Source organism: Pongo abelii, chromosome 1 (genome assembly GCF_028885655.2).
Source record: "Pongo abelii isolate AG06213 chromosome 1, NHGRI_mPonAbe1-v2.0_pri, whole genome shotgun sequence".
NCBI lineage: Eukaryota > Metazoa > Chordata > Mammalia > Primates > Hominidae > Pongo > Pongo abelii.
In genome coordinates this window covers 132,500,269-132,523,648 of record NC_071985.2, presented here as the reverse complement: position 1 = coordinate 132,523,648, position 23,380 = coordinate 132,500,269, and the positions used below count along the sequence as shown (strand labels likewise).

General features: G+C 38.6%; 1 protein-coding gene and 1 pseudogene across 5 annotated transcripts in view; one reads left to right on the top strand and one right to left on the bottom strand.

Annotated features, from left to right (window-relative positions):
- CDC14A (cell division cycle 14A) overlaps positions 1-23,380 on the top strand; it is a 176,132-nt gene that overhangs the window by 44,616 nt on the left and 108,136 nt on the right. For all 5 annotated transcript variants that reach the window (XM_024237529.3, XM_024237536.3, XM_054530709.2 and 2 more), the window contains exon 4: positions 186-278. In XM_024237529.3, the coding sequence (XP_024093297.1) occupies positions 186-278 (93 nt within the window). The remainder of the gene's footprint in view (positions 1-185; positions 279-23,380) is intronic.
- On the bottom strand, positions 2,486-21,743 carry LOC112130134 (pre-mRNA-splicing factor SPF27-like; annotated as a pseudogene).

Below are 23,380 nucleotides of genomic sequence, written 5' to 3'. Positions count from 1 at the left end.
TTTTTTAGAGATCATAGTAGACTCGTTGACATCTAAAAAAATTGTGTTATATGAAAACTATAGATAATATTCCTGGGAGTTGGAGTGGCATGTAGGGGTAAGGTTAAGAGAGATGATGTTTGCCTTCTGTATATGTTAACTTTGTCTCTATGGTTACACTAACTCTTTTTATCTCCTCTTTCTAGTCATACAGTTTGTCAAGAAAGAAAATAGTGCACTACACCTGTTTTGACCAACGGAAAAGAGCAAATGCAGCATTTTTGATAGGTGCCTATGCGGTAAGCACCTTCTTCATGATTATTTTGTATAATCAGGCCAGTGAAATGCTAACACTGTCAAAGAAAATCCAGACCAGTTTTTCAGTGGGATTGAGAGATGGTGGAGATTATTAGCAGTTTGGGAATTGATCTGTAGTGAGAAACATGGACTAGCAGTGGTGGAATGTTTACTCTTTAGATTTTATTTTCTACCAGTTAATGAGAGAATCTTGGGACTGCAATATGTAGCTTGAATTCCACAGTTATATAGGTATTTTAATAAAAAGAATACCTACCAAGGACACTGCTAGGAAAAAAAAATGTGTGTGTGCATGTGTGTATGTTTAAATGCATGAAATGTGGTATTATGGAAGATTTTAAAAGACTGTTGAAGTGTTCGTTTTTTGGGAGAAGAGGAAATCCTAGATTGCACAGGGGAGGATTGTTATTATTTTTATCAATCCATTCATTCATTTATACAATTGTTTGCAGTAGGCAAACTGAATATAAATCCTGCATATATTATAGCTTCCCTAATAACTACAAGAGACTTTTCCAAAACTAATTTCAATTAGAAATTTTGTTCTCTGCAGACACTAACATGTCAGTATGAATTCCGCATGACCATGCTATGGAGTTTTAGAGTGGTGATTCTGGAATTTTCTATATATGCTGTGATTGGGCAAAAGCTTAGAAAGCAGAAACCATCAGAGCTAAAACATACTTGCAGAGATATGTGTGATACCAGTTGGGAATATGCTGGTTTAAAGGCAGGGAGCAGAGAGGTATCATTTCCCCTCATCCTTGGGGAGGGCTCGTGCTCCTCTGAAGCCATGGAAGCAACCCTGCTGAGTGACTTTTCAAGGGCCTCATTCTAAGGACCTTGAGGGAAGAGGGCACCAGCTACTAGACCTCAAACTGCTCCATCAACCCAAAAGCTCTAGGGGAAAAAGCCCAGCAGTGTTGCTGGAAAAGCTGTCAGCTGTTGCAGGGTGCAGGCTGAGAAGAGTGGCAGACTGTCAGCCAGGCTGTGGGCTGGGGCCTTGCTTGTAACACTGAGGTGCCCAGCCCTGCCCACCTTTTGTCCCTTGATGTAGCTGCAGTAAACCCTCGGCCTACCCCTTGTGGCAGCATTCTTTCTTGCTCTGTAGATAGCATGGAATAGTACAAGGAATAGTAGGTAAGAGTCAGAAAACATGTTTTTCATCTTGAAGAGCTCTGTGATGATGCACTTTATCTCTCTCAGCTTTATTTAGTTTCCTTATCCACAAGATGAGAGGGTTGGATGTAATGACCCCTACATTTCCTTTCAGTTCTTAGGATACTAAGATTATTTGTAGTGCCAGCCAGGCTATTGGTTTTATTTTAAGTGCATACATGAAAAGCTGGCAGTTAGCATGAAGGTTCAGTGAAGTTCTGGTAAGCTGAATATTTTTTACCTTACACTGATAATGACTACTCATTTGAAATTGATGATTGACACTGTAATTGAAATATGGAAAAAGACTGTACTAATTTCTGGATTCAAGCCCTGTAAACAAATGTGTTTTTCCTGCAGGGTTTTGTGATGCTTTGTAAGCGTGTTATTTGTGGATTCTTTCTCATAAAGGATTGCCATCAAGAAGAGGTCATTTGCCACTCTTCACACATCTTTCTTTTTTTTTTGTGAGGACCAAATGATTTTTATTCATATTTGTCTGGTTTATCTACCCAAAGTGTTCAGGACAGTGTTCAGCACATATTAAGCTTGATATAACAGTTATCTATGATGATGATGGTAACGATGACTCTGTATAGTCACTGTGTTTCTGAAGTCTTGTTTGGTAATCAAGAATGTGTTTAGAACTATCTGTTTATTAGACAAGGTAATAAACCAAAAGTTTCCAACTTCCTGTACATGTTGAAACCTTTGAATAAAGATCCTTGGATACAAAATATGACCCACATGGCTCAAAATTAATTCTATGACATAATATTATTCTAAAGTCATACTTATTTTGAAAGCCTAAAGGTTTTTCTTTTTTATGGCTATAAAAATATCACCAAGCTAGACATTTTAATTCTGTTGAGATATACAAATAGAATTACCGCAGCAGCCCACACATTCTGTGATTTCTAAACATTTAAACATCAATGGTTTTGGGAAGTTGCTGTTGTCCTTCACAGTTCATTAAAAGTTCAGATGCCTTTTGTGAGAGCCCAACTTTTCTACCCGCGAAATTGTCTTTTCAGAAGTCTTGCCGGATGTTTTCTTTGTTTGCCTCTCCATGTTGCTGTTTAACTTGATAGATTTTATTTTCTCGCTGAAAAATAGTCCGTTCAGTCTCATAATTCTTACCACGGATATCCAATTTGACTCTATTTCTCTCAATTTAGATCCAGCTGTGAGTTGCATGTTCTTTCTCTGCCAGTTTAAATCTTGAATATGTTTTCTTAACTTCTGAAGTTCTTTCTGTGCATGTTCAATCACATGAACTAGATTTTCATTGTATACTTTCCAGGCATTACATCCATGCTGTGACATTAGTTTCAGATTCTCAATTGTAACTGCTTGATGCTCTAACTAGGCCATAGAATTGTTTACACATTCTTGCCATGCAGTAATCCCATTTTTTTGACCAGAGGAAGGGGCTGGAAGTTCATATCGTTTCATACTGAGCAATTCAGTTGGTTGTTGTCAAGCAGCCAGTCTCTCAAATTCATTTCTCATTATGTCAGTTTCAAAAGCAGAATAATCCGAGACTGTCAGGTATCTCAGGTAGTTCATAGTAGGTTGGTATCTGCGAGTTTCCTCCTCCACCAGCACTGCAGCTGCTTCCTGCACACCAGGGGCTCCATAACCTTGATCAAAATATGGATCAATTGGTCAATATCAATCAAGCGGTGGCACATGACTGTAATCCCAGCACTTTGGGAGCCTGAGGCGGGTGGATCACGAGGTCAAGAGGTGGAGACCATCCTGCCCAACATGTCTCTACTAAAAAATACAAAAATTTAGCTGGGCGTGGTGATGCGAGCCTGTAGTCCCAGCTATTCGGGAGGCTGAGGCAGGAGAATCGCTTGAATCCAGGAGTGGGAGGTTGCAGTGAGCCGAGATTGCACCACTGCACTCCAGCCTGGCTAACCAGTGAGACTCTGTCCCCCGCTCCCCTCTGCAAAAAAAAGAAAATATAGCAGCGCATCCACCTCAACCTCTACAGCCACCAAACCTGTGCCTGCCATTCTGGGGACCTCAGGTTTGCCCTACTCTTCTCATTTCTTTACCCCTTTTTCCTTCCCTTGCATCTTCTCTCTCTTCTTTCCTTATTTATTTATTTATTTATTTATTGAGACTGAGTCTTGCTCTGTCCCCCAGGCTGCAGTGCACTGGTGCAATCGTAGACCAGTGTATCCTCAGACTCCTGTGCTCAAGCGATCCTCCTGCCTCAGCCCTCCCTAGAAGGTGGGACTGCAGGTGTGTGCCACTACAGCCAGCTAATTTCATTTTATTTTTGTAGAAACAGTGCCTTGCTTTGTTGCCCACCCTGGCTTCAGGACTCCTGGCCTCAAGTGATCCCCCTGCTCTGGACTCCCAAAGTGCTGGGATTACAGATGTGAGACACCACACCCAACCTCTTCTTTCCTTTTTAACACCTATTCTTCCTGTTTTGTTTAGTGTGGTTCTTCATTTCAGCAGGGTGCCTCTAGAACTTTGAAAGGATTATAACAGATGTGTTGAGCTTGTGACAAAATACTCTGTGACAAAATATGTCTTCTAATGCAGAAGTTTCCACCACTTTAAAGCAACCAAAAGGGGAAAAAGCAGTCCTAGCATGGTGGAAGAAGTGCTGAGTACAGCATGAGCTTGTCTTACACACTAGTTACAGTCTTGAGAAGCAGTGTGAAGTGATTATTCTTGAACTGGTCGTGTCCCAATTGATTTTTCTAATTTTGGAACTGTATTTCCTAGAAGGCTTTTTGACACAAACCCTTAATACAAATGGAACTAAAAATTGGCAGTGGATCCTTAAAGAGAATTTTATGCCTTTCTTCCTATTGTCTGTATGTATTTACTTGTTGACAGTCTTGTAAGATAGTCAATAATATCCATTATACATATATCTCAGTTAAATTTTACATATATTAAATGTTGCTAGTTGGATAAGTGTCCCTTTTCTGGGGGAATCTTCTCTGGATACAAAAGACCTTTACCTTCAGAGCAGCCATGTAACTTACATGAGGCAAGCTAGGTAGGTAGGTATATTTTATCAAACAGAAGTCTTTAACAGTGAAGGTGTTCTTGTTCTTAAAATGTGGAATCAGCCCTCTGTTAAGGGTCATTGACTGACTAATAAAAGTATTTTGTACTAAGACAAACCTTTTTCTCAAAGCCTTAGTTTTCTCATTTGTAAAATTTGGATAATACCTGAGTTTCCTTATCTACTTCACAGGATTATTGTACAGATCAAATATCCAACTGCCTGTTTGATAGCTCCATATTATACATCTAAATGATACCTCAAATTTATTGTGACAAAACAGAAGTTTTTATTCCTTCTCTCCCTAAATGTATTTATTTCCCAAGTCATTCCCTTTTTAGTAAGTGGACTACCATCAGTGACTTGGTAAATCGAAAGAGTAGTCATTTTGATTTCTTTTGTTCACTCATCCCACATTCTACTTATTCATAAGTTTGGTCAGCTCTACCTCTAAAACATATTGAATCAGAATGTATCTTTCCATCTCTGTTGCTATCACCTAGCCCAAGCCACTGTCATTGTTCACCTGGATTATGACCACAGCTTTATATGTTGTCTCCTTTTTGTATTCTTGCTTCCCATTAATTTAGTTGCCATACAACTGTCAGAGTAATCTTTTAAAATTGTAAATTAGATCATGTCATTACCCTGTTTCAAATCTGTGATTGCTCACTGATCTTGGCATAAAATTTATCCTTACCAATGCCATTAAGATCCTTTCTGATCTGACCCTCTCTACCTCTGTGGTCTCCTTGCTCAAGATGCTCCCCTCATGCTGGCCTTCTAACTGAAATTCCATGCTTGTTCCTACCAAAGAGCCTTGATGTTTCTGTTCTATCTGGAATGTTCTTACTTCAGACCTCTGTGTGCCTGGCTCTGAGATGTTACCTTCTCAGAGAGATTTTCTTTTAATTTCTACCCTGTTACCTCCACCGCTAGTCATCCTTTAGACCTTTGTTGCTTTATTTTCTTTACAGCATGCTACTATTTGAAATTACTTTGTTTGTTTATGCATTTACTTGCTTATTATCTCTTTCCCAGACTAGAGGGTAAGCACTTTATCTGTTTTGTTCGTTGCTGTGTGTGGAGGGTGATAAAATATTTAACAAGGGGTTAGGCCGGGTATTCACCCGTTGAGTTGGAAGTTGGGACAGGGTCCTGGAGGCTTCTTGCTTTGCTGAATCATGGGGAAGTCTAGGGCTTAGGGGGTGGGGGTGGGTCCCAAGGAAGAGACTAGGATGGCCAGTGTGGAGTGGAGTGGTGTGCTGTGGGCTGCAGCTATTTACCAACTGGTATAGAACTATTTCAGTATTTGAACACTATCAATTTAGAGCTGTGCCTGGTACATAATGGGTGCTCTGTAAGTATCTTTTGAGTGAATGAATAAGGGGATGAAAAAACATGAAAGAAAGAGGTAATATATGGGAAACTCCTGAAAATAATGAAGTTGGGCGTAAAGTGTAAAGTGGTGTCTTCCCCTTTATCAGAATATTTGTAGTCATGACAGCCAACTTTGGTCTTTGAAGATACAGAATCAAAGTAAAGATCATAGACCAAGGGTAGTAACCGGTATACAAAATTACATCACTACCTAGCCTTTTTTAAAAAAATAAACTTGTATTTTCCCAATTTTTTTTGTGGTAAAATATACGTAACATGAAACTTCCTGTCTTAACTATTTTAAAATGTATAGCCCAGTGGTATTAACTACTTTCCAATTGTTGTGCCACCAACACCATGGCTTACTTTTGAGTGTGCCATCTTGTGGCACTTTTGTTTCTCTGTTAGATAATGACTTCAAGTATTTCACAGCTTTTGTGTTTCTATTTCCTTATATCTAAGTGGGGGGAGACTTTTTATGCTTTCTCTCATAGAGCTGTCATAAGGATCAAAAAGGAGATAAAATATAGACCAAGCTTGTTCAACCTGCGGCTGGCTTTGAATGTGGCCTAACACAAATTCATAAACGTTCTTAAAACATTATGAGATTTTTTTTTTTAAAGCTCATCAGCTATCCTTAGTGTTAGTGTATTTTATGTGTGGCCCAAGACAATTCTTCTTCTTCCAATGTGGCCCAGGGAAGCTAAATGATTAGACACCCTGATATAGACCATCATGTTCAGTGATCTTAAAGCCAGGGTTGCTGGAATGATGTGGGCACTGGAGACCACAGTGACACTTAGCAGATGATAGGCACCCATTTTAGGGATGCCTCTACTAGTAGAGCATCTCTTCACCCCCTACATTGTGACATTGTGCTCCTTGAGATGGAAGGCTCAGATTTAAGAAGAAACCAGCTTTGTCAGAAAGGTGTTTCCGTTCCAGGGCAACACTCAGTGCAATTTTGAAGTTACGATGTTTAGATCATTGTAGCATCTAAAACACTCTGATATGAGTTTGAAAAAGATGGCTTTTAAAAATTATAAGTATGAATTAATTAGGTTCTTGCCATGTGCTTAAAGACCAAGTCTTTACTAGTACCTGTGTTACTATATTGTTTTCAGTTTTGCAGGCCTATGGCAAGAAGGTCAAGGAGAATTTGGATCAGGTCACTGTGACTGAAGAATTGGAAAATAATATGTATGAGAAGACGTTAAAATGAGTGTGACTGTTTAGCTTAGAAAATTAAGTTCAGAGTTAAAGAAATACAATTTTTTTTCTGTTATGTGGAGGATGCTTAAACAGAGGTGGTAGCCACATTGTATACTTTCCTTACCCACTTGTTAAGTCTTTGCATTGCTAAATTAGAGGTCTACATTGTGGATTAACTGAGACTAGCCTGAACCAGATGTCATGTCTGAATTGGGGATAACAAGCCTGAGGTTTTTAGACTGTCTAACCATGTCTGTGTTGGCTATTTATTTTGTAGACTACACTTAAGACCTAAGTAGTTATACTCTACTCCTAAGTCTGTGACTAATTGCAAAGAAGCCATTCTCCATTTGGCTTAGTGGTTGTGAGCAATGACTTTAACATAGCCACAGGCTCACTGGGCTTTGAATCCAATTGTTAGTTGTATGCCCTGAGAAAGTTAACTTATCCAAACTCCTGTTTTTTTAATCTTTAAAATAGGCATAATAATACCCTATTTTACTTGCGGTGAGGACTGAAGGAGGTCATTTATATAAAGGTGTCATCGGTGCAGTGTCTGACGTTGTATGCACTTAGGAATGTCTGGTGGCCCTGGCAGGGAAGCTGTGTGGCCTTCCACAAAGTTTTCTGACCCAATCTCCTACTTCCTATCACTCACTTTTGTGCGTAGACCCTTTAGGCTACCTCCCTGAAGATCGGACAGCTACTTCCCCTCTTTCTGTCTGCCCATCTTCCTCTTGTCCATCATATTTTTCACTTAAATACTTCTTGGCTCAGTAACAACACTCATATGGTTGTTAATCTGATTATTGCTTAGTATAATTCACTGGAAGGTATGAGTATATTTCTCTCCAAGGATGTTATTTTAAGGGAATATTCTGTTTAAACCAAATGAATTTGTGAGATCTGTAGTCAGGTATTCATTAGTTCAGTAAATCTTTGTTTAGCTACTGTGAGCCCTGCCTAGCACTATGGTAGGCTCTAGGGAATAAAATATATATATATAAAAACAATGCCTAGCTTAAAATGTGGGACAGATGAGCAATAAACAATTGTTTAAAGTGGGCAATAGGTACAATTGGGTAAATATGAATTTATCTAACAAATGTTTTTTTGAGGTATTTTCATGTAACAGGCCTTGTTCCTGGAGTTGAGGATACTAAGGTGCATGACTCCCTGCCTGTTGGTGTGGGTGTGGAGGGCTGGGTTCAGACCTGGCGAGAGAGGAGGTTCCAAGATGGTCAATCCCAGCAGGCCAGGTTGCTGAGGAACTGTCAGACAGGGAGAATAGCATGAAGGTGATGATGTTTTTCTGGTGGTAGGGGAGTGAAGGGAGGCTGGAAGAAAACTAGTTATTTTTAATTTTTAATTTAATTTTATTTTAAATGTCCATTTTGAAAAGGGGATAATCTAATGAGAAGATGGGGGTGTTTTTTTCCCTTACAATTAAAAAAACTTTAAAAAGTGGAGTAACCACATTGTAGAAGAAATGTGGAAAAATTCTCCTGCAGTTCTAAACCTGAACTATTTGTTAGGTGTGATTGCAGTGTAGTTTTTTGAGCCTTTTAAAATTTAGCCTATGTATGTTTTGCCATTTTGCTATTCAGGTGACCAAATAATATTTCATTTAGAGAGAATACCATTGTTTAACATTTTAGATTTCTTTCAAAATTTTTTATAATGTAACAGATCTCTTTCTATATTATAAGTGTTTCTTTTCGTGGATTTTTGTCTTTAGATTGCCAGAAGTGGGGTAAATAATTTTAAATTTCAGAGTTTTTAAGACTCTTGGAGCATATTGCTATACTTAAGCCAGTTTATACTAAATTTGGTATTATATGAAATCTCCAATTTCATGTAATCTTTGCATATTGGGTATGAACATTACAGTTTTAGAAATTTAATTGGTGAAAAATGCTACCTCATTGTTTTAGTAATCATTTTTTTGATTAATGAGGTTGATTATTCTCATAGTTTTATTTATAGATTTATTAACTGTTTGAAAACTTTGTGTTTTTATATTTGTTTCCTATATTTAGACCATTTTAGAGTGGATAAGTGCTGTTAGCCTCCATTAAAAAAGTAAGTTAGCCAGGTACAGTGGTGGGAGCCTATAGACCCAGCTACCTGGAGACTGAGGCTGGAGGATTGCTTGAGGCCAGGAGTTTGAGGTTGCAGTGAGCTATGATCACACCACTGCACTCCAGCCCAGACCCTGACTCAAAAAAAAAAAAAAAAAAAGATGAAGTCATTTTTTCTATGTCTATTTGTTTCAATAGATACAGACTACTAGAAATCATGCCCATCAGTCCAAGTTTCTGTAAAAAATTAGGAAGTCCATAGACCTTTCCTGCTGTTACTCATTAGAATGTCAGAATGCTCTATTAAGTACTTCTGTATACCTGAATATAAATGTGCTTAATTGGAACTGCTGATAATGGACCCATTGATTTTTGAACATTAAGCTGTCTGCTGAATATACAGAAATTTTAACAGAACAGTATTATTTAAAAGTGGTTAGAGTGTGTGTGTTTAAATCATTGGACACTGATATACCCAGACAATTAACTGTGATTTTTTGTTTTTATTGTTTGGACCAAGTATATTATTTTGCTTATCTTTTGACTCACAATTCTGTAAATTCTGATTTCAGAACTACTTTACATTGACATTAAAAAACTGTAGATTAAACAAATGTCATTTAAAATATAGGTAAAATTATCAAAATTTGGTTCAAAATAATAAAGGCATTTACTTTAAATATTTATTAAACCAATAATATATTAGATGTCAGCTACTAGTGTTCTGTCATCCTTCTCTGTGGCTTGTTGGTAAATCTAACGGTAGTGTTTGTTTCTGCTTATAGAAGTTAGTGGAGAGGAAGGGAGGGGAGGCACATGGCTGGGGCTGGGCAATTTCCTGTTTGCAGTTCCTTCCTTTTATAGTTTGATAGGCAACTCTTTTGTGATATTGCCTGTAAATGGGCCAGTCTTTTATCTTTGTAGGCTTGTATTTTTGGTGGCTTTGAAACAGATCAGGCTCCTTAAACTCATACAGCATTTTCAATTTCAGACTCTTTGAGGTTGGACATTCTGTTAGCCTTCTGCATATGGGTAGAGCAGTGTCACCTCTTACTCAACTTTTCTTGCCTGTTTCATTTAGCTGTGGGCGAGGAAAATTAGCTGTTTGCTTTTCATTAGTGGAAGATTTGTCAAGTTAAGGTGCATCAGTCTTTTCAGTTTTTTTTTTCTTTTTTTCTTTTGGCATCCTGATAATAAACTTCCTTTGTGTTGTAAATAAGCTCTCAAATTTATATACACATACGCAGCTGCACACACAGGCATACATACTCACTGCATTTAGTACTATATATTTAGTAGTGATGCACTCTGTATGCTTACAGTAATTTACTCACAAATTTCTGAATCTTATCAGTAGCCTTGGAATAACATATACTTTCTATGTGAGGAAGCTAACATCCATTTGTTTCATTTTAGGTTGGTGCAAAAGTAATTGCGGTTTTTGCTACTTCAAACTATATATATTGAATTAAGGGGATGTACTTTTTTTAAGCACTTGAAATTATTTATTTACCAGTTTATTATCTCTTCCTTTAAGGGAAAGGACTTTGTCTTATTTTCCACAATAGCCGCAGCATCTAGAACAATGTCTGACACATCCTAAGTGTTCAATAAGTGTTTGTGAAATGAATGACTGTTTAATTGATAAATAAGTCTTAGTTGGTTGACTTCCACGTTTTGTGGAAGTTTAATATGGAGTAATTTAAAACCTGTGATGTGCTTAAAGATAAATTATGAAGTCGGTACTAATTGTAAAAATAACAGCAAGAATCAGTGTTGCAAAACATTAACTAATTTTCTTAAAGTTACTGAGTAAAACAGTGTGTTATATAGAACTGAAATGGGCTTTGTTAATACTGTACCTACAGACATTTGAAATTAATATTGTGGATGATAATGTTAATTTTACTCTCAGCATTATTTCTGTTTTTCTCAACAGGTGAAACTACTTATTTATACATACAAGTATTTGTTCTAAGTGTCAACGATTTTTTTTAACAGCCATCCTTGCAGTCTCAGGATAATTTCCAGTTAAGAATTAATTCATGGGGCCAGGCGCGGTGTCTCATGCCTGTAATCCCAGCACTTTGGGAGGCCAAGGTGGGCGGATCACCTGAGGTTGGGAGTTCGAGACCAGCCTGACCAACATGGAGAAACCCTGTCTGTACTAAAAATACAAAATTAGCCAGGCATGGTGGCACATGCCTTTAATCTCAGCTACTCGGGAGGCTGAGGCAGGAGAATCACTTGAACCTGGGAGGCAGAGGTTGTGGTGAGCCGAGATTGCGCCATTGCACTCCAGCCTGGTCAACAAGAGCAAAACTCCATTAAAAAAAAAAAAGAAGTAATTCATATGCTTGAAAGAGGAATACTAGAAAATTTTCAATTAGAGTTGGATCTTGAAAATTTTTAGCTGCATGCGTTCATTATGAAAAAAAAAAAAAATCAGAAAGGAGGTACTCAAAGCCCTGAAGACATTATCCATTATCAGAGTGTGACTTGAAATTGTTTGCCATGCCTGATATGAGAGCATGTTCTGTACACGTCTACCTAGGCTTCACCTGGCATTTACCCGAGTGAGGACTATCAGTGTTCCATTTTATACAAATATCTGAACAGAGCAGACTCACATTTAGACGTATTCCCCATGCAGAGCTACAGGCTTCCAATCAATGAGATGTTTACTAGAATATATACAGAAACTGAAGGTAATTCTTTAAATTTTATGAAAAATGAGGTTATTTGGCTGCCTGGTAATTGCAGCATGGTAAAATTTGATATTGAATGTATTTGATTGTGTTTACTGTTTTCTTTTAGTTTTAAAAATAAACATCTTAATTAACAAAAAAAAGACCCACTTTTGCAAGACTGGTGAAGTATCTCCACAGAACACTCACTAGGAAGAACCCTTCTGCAGTCCTGCTTTGTCATATTTCAGTTGGAGAATCTGAACCCAGCGAGGTCGAGTACCTTATCCAAGATCAAACCCAGCTAATGGAGAAGGACTAGAACCCTGATCCCTAAGTTTCTAGCTGGGAGCTTTATCCAGTCATATAGCATGTCACCGAGCACTGCTGGTCTTGGTATATTATACTACCTCTAAACCATAATAGTCTGCAAAAAGATTAGAAACAGCATGCAGTGTGGAAGAGTAGAATTTTCTATTTAGAAAGCAGTGTTGTAGTGTTTCAAATACACTAGTCATACAGTTTCTTTTCCAGGTAGCTTCTGGGCTTTGATTCTGGCTAATGGGGCTAACACCCCCAAAACTTTCGTGTACCAGCCAGGTACAATGGCGGTTGTTCTCATGTTTACTTTGGTGATGTCCATGGATGTGTTGGGGTAGGTCTAAGTGCAAGGAGTGATAGGGGAATAAGAGAAGCAAGGAATGATATAAAGTAGGTTGGGCTGGTATTTTAGGACAGAGTTTTCCAAGCTTTATTCACTGTAATTCACCATAAGAAACACATTTTACATTGCAGCCTAGTACACACACACACGCGCGCGCGCGCACCATTCACATATATAATTGAAACAAGAGGTTTATGAAACAATTCTTACAAGGTGTAAAGCGTACTGATATTTTATATTCTGTTCTATTTTATTAAAAATATGTCTTTACCATCAAATTGACTTCACTGCTCACTAATGGGTTGTAACCTGCAGACAGCAAAACATAGCCATTGGAGAATCTACTTACTGTGCTTAGATCCAGAAGGTTCTTGAATGTTCTTAGGGCATTGATTTTGGCATTGAATGAGCAGGTGATTGTTTGGTTGCTCTGCATCTAGGCTAGTTTGCAATTAACATGAATGGCTTAAGGAAAACTGAAAGTATTCTGAATTCCTCAAAGACTGCTCTCTCTAAACATCAAGATGCATACCTGTCTCTGGATGGTTTTTATTCAGTTGGTACTTGACTTTTTGGGAAAATTTGAGTTTGTTTTAAGCCTTCAAATAATATGATTTATCTTTTCTTATCTCACTTTCATTTGAATCGCTGTGTTACCCTTAAAGCCCTCTCATACTCCTCCCTTCTTCCTGGCAACCAAAATGTGCATTGATTCAGTTTGGGAGAACCTTGATTGAGAAGCCTGTAGCTAGGTCAATGTTGTGGGCCCTGAGGAGCCAGCGCTGAGCCTGCCTTACTGGGTCTGTCATTTTAGTATCTCATTGGGCTTAGTTTCTAAGTGTGGGCTGAAAAGTTATATAATGTCCCATTCACCTCAAGACATCGAATCTTAAACCTTAGGTTTATAAGGGTTTTCTTGATTGAATAATTTTGATTTATGTAAATTTTTATTTCAAGAAATGTTTTCTATTTGATAGAGTGAGTAAAATTGTGGCCTTTCCCCTATTTTGGAAAGTGAATTAATTCATTAAACCCCTCTTCATGAGCACTTTCTGAAATTTTAAATAAAAGAAGAGCTAACCGCTTGCAGTGAGCTGAGATAGCACCACTGCACTCCAGCCTGGGCAATAGAGCTAGACTCTGTCTCAAAAAAAAAAAGAGCTAACTGCAACTGCTGTTGAGTTTGCTGTGTGTTCAGTTATTTCTAAGATTTTTAGTGCTCAAAATAGGGTTGCCATGCTAAAAAACAGACTGTGGCCATGTAAACTACTAGGTTCTCATGTCAGCAACACTCTGTCTCTGTGTCTTTCTTAGTTTTCTTCCTTGTTGCTCTTCTGCCTTAGCTTTGCTTTTCCTGGGCCTATCTTCCCAAACTCCCATAACAAATGCTTGTAGGGGCTTTGAATTTTCATTATGGAAATTCAAACTTTTAATTGATGAGGACTTAAAGCCAGGGATGTAGTTAGACAGCAAGTTTATGGGTAATAAAACTAAATAGTGGGACGGCCGGCACGGTGGCTCACGCCTGTAATCCCAGCACTTTGGGAGGCCAAGGTGGGCAGATCACGAGGTCAGGAGATAGAGACCATCCTGGCTAACACGGTGAAACCCCGTCTCTACTAAAAATACAAAAAATTAGCCGGGCATGGTGGCGGGCGCCTGTAGTCCCAGCTACTCGGGAGGCTGAGGCAGGAGAATCCCTTGAACCCAGGAGGCAGAGCTTGCAGTGAGCCGAGATTGCGCCACTGCACTCCAGCCTGGCCGACAGAGCGAGACTCCATCTCAAAAAACAAAACAAAACAAAACAAAAACAAAAACAAAAACTAAATAGTAGGACTGGGAAAGTGTAACCTCAGCCTCAAAGAAATATTTTAGAAGGGCTGCAGTACCTCATAGAATTATTTAATAGGAAATAATATTTGTGGTTCATAGTTTCAAATTAATGAGTAGACAGACAAGCCTTTCCATGTGAATATACATACTGTAGGATGAATCAGACAATTCTTTCAAGAGTGGGTGTACGAGTCATTTAGTGGGCCTGCTTTGGGAAATTTCTTAATTTAAGAAGCCATAATTCCCTTCTCTGATAAACCTTTCCTGATGTTTTCTCCCTAGTTTTTCTGCCTACCCCTCACTCACTGCCTCCCAGCTCTTCACTGTCATTTTCTTACTATCTGACTTAGAACATGGCTCATTTATAGCTTTTCTCACTTCATTTTGCAATTAATTGCACATAATATGATCTACTAGGATGAGCTCCTTGTAATTACTTGCTTTGCACACTTGCCTTTGAAGAATGAGATTTTCGAGTGAAGGGATAACTCTTACTCACATATTTTTTTTTCTTCAACTTTTATTTTAAGTTCTGGGGTATATGTGCAGTATGTGCAGGTTTGTTACATAGGTAAATGTGTCCCATGGTGGTTTGCTGCACAGATCAACCCATCACCCAGGTATTAAACCCGTCATTCATTAGCTATTCTTCCTGATGCTCTTCCTCCTCTGAGGCACAGTGTGTGTTATTCTTCACTATGTGTTCATGTGTCTTCTCATCGTTTAGCTCCCACTTACGAGTGAGAACATGCAGTGTTTGGTTTTTTGCTCCTGTGTTACTTTGCTGTGGATAATAGCTTCTAACTCCATTTATGTCCCTGCAAAGGACATGATCTCATTTCTTTTTATTGCTGCATAGTATTCCATGGTGTATATGTACCACATTTTCTTTATCCAGTCTATCATTGATGGGCATTTAGGTTGATTCCATGTCTTTGCTATTGTGAATAGTGCTGCAGTGAACATACACGTGCATGCATCTTTATAATAGAATGATTTATATTCCTTTGGGTATATACCCAGTAATGGGATTCTGGGTCAAACGGTATTTCTGCCTCTAGGTCTTTGAGGAATTGCCACACTGTCTTCCACAATGGTTGAACTAATTTACACTCTTGCCAACAGTGTAAACATGTCCATTTTTCTATGCAGTCTCACCAGCATCTGTTGTTTTTTGACTTTTTAGTAATAGCCTTTCCGACTGGCATGAGATGGTATCTCATTGTGATTTTGATTTGCATTTCTCTAACGATCAGTGATGTTGAGCTTTTTTTCATGTTTGTTGGCCGCAAATATATCTTCTTTTGAGAAGTGTCTGTTCATGTCCCCTGCTCACTTTTCAATGGGGTTGTTTGTTTTTTTTCTTGTAAATTTGTTTAAGTTCCTTACAGACTCTGGATATTAGACCTTTGTCAGATAGATAGATTGCAAAAATTTTCTCCCATTCTGTAGGTTGTCTGTTCACTCTGATGATAGTTTCTTTTGCTGTACGGAAGCTCTTTAGTTCAATTAGATCCCATTTGTCAATTTTTGCTTTTGTTGCAATTGTTTTTGGCATTTTCATCATGAAGTCTTTGCCCCCTGCCTATGTCCTGAATGGCATTACATAGATTTTCTTCTGGGTTTTTGTAGTTTTGGGTTTTACATCCGAGTATTTCATCCATCATTAGTTGATTTTTGCGTAAGGTGTAAGGAAGGGGTCCAGTTTCAATTTTCTGCCTATGGCTAGCCAGCTCTCCCAGCACCATTTATTAAAAAGGCAGTTCTGGCCAGGCACGTTTGCTTATGCCTGTAATCCCAGCATTTTGAGAGGCCGAGGCGGATGGATCACCTGAGGTCGGGAGTTTAAGACTAGCCTGGCCAACATGGTAAAACCCCGTCTCTACTAAAAATACAAAAAAATTAGCCGGGCTTGGTGGTGGGCGCCTGTAATCCCAGCTACTCAGGAGGCTGAGGCAGGAGAATCGCCTGAACCCGGGAGGCGGAGGCTGCAGTGAGCCAAGATTGCGCCATTGGACTCCAGCCTGGGCCACAAGAGCGAAACTCTGTCTCAAAAAAAAAAAAAAAAAAGGGAGTCCTTTCTCCATTGCTTGTTTTTTTCAGGTTTGTTGAAGATCCGATGTTTGTAGGTGGGTGGTCTTATTTCTGAGTTCTCTATTCTCTCCATTGGTCTTTGTGTCTGTTCTTGTACCAGTACCATGTTGTTTGGTTACTGTAGCCTTATAGTACAGTTTGAAGTCAGGTAGAGTGATGCCTCCAGCTTTGTTCTTTCTGCTTAGGATCATCTTGGCTATTCAGGCTCTTTTTTGATTCCATATGAATTTTAAAACAGTTTTTTTTTTTTCTAATTCTGTGAAGAATGTCAATGGCAGTTTAATGGGAATAGCAATGACTCTATAAATGACTTTTGGCAGTATGGCCATTTTCACGATATTGATTCTTCCTGTGCATGAACATGGAATGTTTCTCTGTTTGTTTGTGTCCTCTTTGATTTATTTGAGCAGTGGTTTGTAGTTCTCCTTGAAAAGATCCTTCACTTCCCTTGTTAGCTGTATTGCTAGGTATTTTATTCTTTGTGTGCTAATTGTGAATTGGAGTTTATTCACTATTTGTTTCTCTGCTTGCCTGTTGTTGGTGTATAGGAATGCTAGTGATTTTTGCACATTGATTTTGTATCCTGAAACTTTGTGGAAGTTGCTTATCAGCTTAAAAAGCTTCTGGGCTGAGACGATGGTGTTTTCTAGATATAGGATCATGTCATCTGCAAACAAAGATAATTTGACTTCTTCTCTTCCTATTTGAATACACTTTATTTCTTTCTCTTGTCTGATTGCATTGGTGAGAACTTCCAATACTATGTTGAATAGGAGTGGTGTCTCACTCATATTTGTATCTCCAGTACTTAACATAGTGTCTGTCTGTGCTATTTAAAAAATTTATATTTATTTTGATTTTTAAAATTTACTTCATAATTGTACATATTCATGGGACACATACTCATGTTTTTAAAAAATTACATGTAATGCTTTTACTTAAAAAAATCTTTTAGGTTCAGGGGTACATGTGCAGGTTTGTTGTAGAGGTAAATTTGTGTCATAGGGGTATGTTGTACAGAATATTTAGTCACCCAGGTACTAAGCCTAGTACCCAATAGTTATATTTTCCTCTCCCTCTGCCAGCCTCCATCCCCAAGTTGGCCTAAGTGTTTGTTGTTCCCCTCTTTGTGTCCATGTATTCTCATCATTTAGCTCCAGCTTATAAGTGAGAACATGCAGTATTTGGTTTTCTGTTCCTGCAATAGTTTGCTAAGGATTATGGCCTCCAGCTCCATCCATGTTCCTGCAGAGGACATGATCTTATTCTTTTTAATGACTGCATAGTATTCCATGGTATATATGTACCACATTTTAAATATCCATTCTACCATTGATGGATATTTAGGTTGATTCTGTGTCTTTGCTATTGTGAATAGGGCTGCAGTGAATGCACATGTGCATGTGTCTTTATGACAGAATGATTTACATTCCTTTAGGTATATACTCAGTAATAGGATTGCTGGGTTGAATGGTATTTCTGTTTTTAGGTCTTTGAGGAATCACCACACTGCTTTCCACAAAGGTTGAACTAATTTACACTGCCACTAACAGTGTATAAGTGTTCCCTTTTCTCTGCAACTCACCAGCATCTGTTATGTTTTTTGACTTTTTAATAAAAACCACTCTGACTGGTGTGAGATGGTGTCTCATTGTGGTTTTGATTTGCATTTCTCTAATGATCAGTGATACTGAGCTTTTTTTCTTATGCTTGTTGGCTGCATGTATGTCATCTTTTGAAAGGTGTCTGCTCATGTCCTTTGCCCATATAATGAGGTTTTGCTACATGTAATATATAGTGATCAGAATGGATCCAGGCAATCAGCATATCAATCATCTGACACATTTATAATTTCTTTATGTTTGGGACATTCAATATCCTCCTTCTAGCTATTTGAAACCATATATTACTGTTAACTGTAGTCATCCTACAGTGGTATGGAACACTAGAACTTATCCTATCTATTAATAGCTGTAATTTTATATCCTTTAACAAATATCTCCTTATCCCCTGTATTAGTCCTTTTTCACACTGTTGATAAAGACATACCTGAGACTGGGCAATTTACAAAAGAAAGAGGCTTAATGGACTTACAGTTTCACATGACTGGGGAGGCCTCACAATCATGGCAGAAGGTGAAAGGCATGTCTCACATGGCGGCAGATAAGAGAAGAGAACTTGTGCAGGGAAACTCTCCTTTTTAAAACCGTGAGATCTCATGAGACTCATTCACTATCACAAAAACAGCACGGGAAAGACCTGCCCTCATGATTCAGACACCTCCCATTGTGTCCCTCCCATAACATTGGGAATTCAAGATGAGATTTGGGTGGGGACACAGCCAAACCATATCATTCTACTCCTGGTCCCTCCCAAATTTCATGTCCTCCCATTTCAAAACCAATCATGCCTTCCCAACAGTCCCTCAAAGTCTTAACTCATTTCAGCATTAACTCAAAAGTCCACAGTCCAAAGTCTCATCTGAGACAAGGCAAGTCCCTTCCACCTATGAGCCTATAAAGTCAATAGCAAGTTAGTTACTTCCTAGATACAATGGGGGTACAGGCATTGGGTAAGTACAGCCATTCCAAGTGGAATAAATTGGCCAAAACAAAGGGGCTACAGGCCCCATGCAAGTTCAAAATACGGCAGGGCTGTCAAATCTTAAAGCTCCAAAGTGATCTCCTTTGATTCCATATCTCACATCCAGTCCTGCTCTTGACTCCTGTCACCAAGGTTGCAGTTGCAAGGCTTTCAATTTGAAATCAACTGCTTGTTAAAACATAGGAATGGACCCATCATGTTCAAAGAATGTAGGAATATGTGATAACTCGCCTAATAGTTATCAGTTCCTAATAGGAACTGGAGAATCCTTGAATCTCATTGGTTTGAATATGGTAAAGTATTTATATTCCCTTCAAAAATGTCTGAAATTTTGAGAAATTCGTCAGTACTTGCAAGTGAGTTGGAGTTTTAGCAGCAAGCTATGTATTTTATCCAGAGTCAAATTTTAAGTTTTTAGCCTGGGACCTGGGAAACATAGTGAAACCTTGTCTGTATAAAAAATAAAAAAGAATTAACCAGGTGTGGTGGTGCATATCTGTAGTCTCAGCTACTTGGGAGGCTGAGGCAAGAGGATTGCTTGATCCCAAAACTTTGAGGCTGCAATGAGCTGTGATTGTGCTACTGCACTCCAGCCTGGGTGACTGAGTAAGACTCTGGCTAAAAAAAAAAAAAAGAAAAAAAATTTTTAATTTTAGTTTTTTTTTTTCCCAAGGAACATATATTTGAAATGTAATGAAAATAGTGACAAAATGGGGATAACCTTTTAAAAGTTTCTAAAATCATTTTGTTTTACTGCCTCCAAGTCAGATATATGAATTTTTTTTTTTTTTCCAAGATGGAGTCTTGCTCTGTTGCCCAGGCTGGAGTGCAGTGGCACAATCTCAGCTCACTGAAACCTCTGCCTCCCAGGTTCAAGCGATTCTCCTGCCTCAGCCTCCCAGGTAGCTGGATTACCGGTGTATGCCACCACGCCCAGCTAATTTTTGTATTTTTAGTAGAGACAGGGTTTCACCATTTTGGTCAGGCTGGTCTCACACTTCTGACCTCGTGATCGCCTGCCTCGGACTCCCAAAGTGCTGGGATTACAGGCGTAAGCCACTGTGCCCGGCCAGATATATAAATTTTTAACAAAACCCAAAAACATTTAGAATATCCTGGCATTGGGTTGTGTTTAAAAACTATATTAGATTTTACACATGTGTACTGATGAAAATATTTTACTTCTGAATTAATAGAGGAAATTAAAGTTGTTAAGATCCTTTTATTACAATTAAAGTTTGGGGGATTTAACCATGATGGTGATCACCAAATTCTCGCTATTAATTCAATTTAAAAAATTTTTGTCTCCCTCCTGCTCCTTTTTATTAAGGAACATTGGTTGATCTAGACCTCAGGTTAAGTACAAGAACTTCAGGATGAGATTGGAGGTCTCTGACTTTTACCGTGTTACTCTAGCAATGCAGAGAATAATTTCCCCTCTGAAGAACTGCTCTGGTAGAGCTGTATAGTGATTTTTTTTTCTGTTCAGTTATAAGAACAGATACATCTTAGAGAAGATCTCTCCCTGACCTACCTAACCACTCCACCCCTCTCCACTCCACATCCTCACCATACTGGTAAACCTGGATAAATTAACTTGTCACAGGAGGCAGAACTGACAGGCCCAAGAGCCTCCTATATTATTGGCATTCCAGTCCTTTGCCTCTACCTTTGCAGCCCTCAGCTTACTTCGACACCCATAGTGCAAGGGAACACTGTTGTGTGAATAACCGCTTACCTCTTTTCTCCTCTATCACTCTTTCTTGTTGTATCTGTGTACCTTTCTCTCTCCATTTTTGTTTTTGTTTTTCCTACTGGTTCCATCTCTTTCTCCTTCCTGTGTTCTGACCACTTCTCTCCTATTGCTTTAAAAAGTTTTTTTTCTTCAGACAAGAATGAAAGGAATCTCCTATTGGTTTGTTTTTCCTTCCTTTTCCTCTTTTCTTAGTTGGCTGTCGGAGTTTTTTGGGTGTGTGTAACAGAAATTGACTCTGACTTACTGAAGTCCAAAATTTACTAATGAATTTCCTGGAAGTTTAGTCAAAAGAGGGTAGTAGAGGGCTGCTGTGGCCTTCCCTTCTAATAAAAACTCTTTTTTCATTTTAGTGGGAAATAGTATTTTCCTCTCTCCTTTTGTGTGATTCATTTGTTCATTCTTTCATTGAACAAACAGTCATTGAGCACCTGGGCCAGACACCCCTTCTGAGCTCTAAGGATATGGTAATGGACAAGAGAGAGAAAATCCCTGTCCTGACAGAGCTTAGATTTTGCTGGGAGAAACAAACAAATAAGAGGTCAGTGATAATGGCAAATTGGTGATGTGCTGGTGACTGGCTGGCTACTTCAGATTGGAAGTTCAGAGATGCCCTCTTTGGGGTGGTGATGCTGATAAAGAGGAAGAACATCCTAGGCAGAGAACAACACATACAAAAGCTTTAGAGTGGGAATGAACTAGGAAAGGCTGAGGAACCAAGACAAAGCTGCTGTGGCTAAAAAGGCTATAATGCAGGCGATGAGGCCAAAGTCTCTGCCGGGCTTGTATGTGAGAGCAAGTTCGAATTTTATTCTTCGTGACCTGTGGGTCTCTTAGGGAGCTGAAATGACCTAATGTACACTTAAAAACACTTTAAAAACTCACCTTTTAGAATGTCACTTGAAGCTCTCCATGGTACAGTTATCTGTATCGTTCCCATTTCTCTTATGCTACTCTGCCATAATGCTCTGATTACTTAACCTTTAAAGATTTTTGTGAGGAGTACTTAAAGTGGGGATCTCCTGGGATTAGATCTGAAATGATATACAAGGGATATGCCATGAGGTCAGGAACATACTTGCTTTGTTCTTGGTATTATCCATGGTGACTGGTACTGGTAAGTCTTTGCTGAATGAAGAAATGAATTACCTGGTGTGTAGAACTGTGGAAAGCTCTCTGCTTTTCTCCTTTTCCTTCGTCTTTCCTCATTTTCCTTACTACCAGGAAACCTGCCATGCAAGTCTTGTTGCTCATAGGAAGATGGGGGTGAGAAATTGCTGGCCAGGGTGAAGGGGGGCTGTTTTCTGGAAGTAGTGAGGTCTGCCTACAGTAGTGAGCCAGAATAGGAGGGAAGTTCCCGGTTACTGCAGGGAAGGTGGGTGAACTTCCTGTATGTTTTTTATATATATATATATAATATATATGTTATACTATATATATGTTATATATACTATATATATAGTGTGTATATATATAGTATGTATGCAATAGATCTGTTGGTTGGGTTTAAGTTACTTTTATTTAATCTGTAATTGTTTCAGTTCTGCTGTTTGTGGAAGTTAGTAAGCTAAAGTATGTAGGGAACATGTTTACTTAAAAAAATCTGTGCACATTTAAGAATGACTAATTCTGCAGCTACTCGGGAGGCTGAGGCAGGAGAATCGCTTAAACCCAGGAGATGGAGGTTGCAGTGAGCCTAGATCACGCCACTGCGCTCCAGCCTGGGTGACAAGAGCGAAACTCTGTCAAAAAAAAAAAAAAGAGAAAAAAGGATGATTAATTCTGTTATCTTCTTGAAGGACAATACTGTTGTGTGGCACATGTTTGAATAGTTGGGGCTAATGCACAGAAAAATTGCCACGGAATCTTTTCTGCAAACACCTGACTGATGGGCAAAACTCTTGTTTCTCCTGCTCTCTCTAAGCAACAACTCTTGTAAATACTGGAAGAGAACAACCAGTTCCTTGTTTGTGTGCATTGTTAGTTTTCTATTCTTGAGTGAGTTCAAAGAACAGTAGCTTACAAGTTACCATGATTCTAGACCTGAGATTTAGTTCACATGCTTTGTGGCTTTTGTGTTAGAAGTTTGGATAACATCTCACCTGCAAACTTCCTGAAATTTGAAAAAGAATAAGATGACTATATTTGAAAAGTCTTCTTAAAATTTTAATTTTAAAAACAATTCTATGTACAGCTCCTTAAGTATATACCCTAGTTACTAAAATAAATACATTGGGTTGCTGGTCTACCACCTTCTCTCTTGGAGGAGATCACAGACTGCCTAAAGTTGCCATAAGTACATGGGAAGCAGCTCCCCCAAGTTGGGTTCCATCCCTGGCAAGTTTGGTAGGCTTCCTCCTGTGTATTCCCAGAAAGTTTATGATCTTTCTTGTTCACTTTTCTCCCCAATTACTTTCCTTCCAGTGACAGCAAGAAAATTTCCTCTCATATTTGCCCTGCTTTCCACTACCTCAGATTTGAAATCAGCTGTAATCATAATGCCAAATACTGAGGAAAGTTATGCATTTTGAAGCAGAATTGTATATAATTAAGTACCAATCAAAACATTAGAAATAA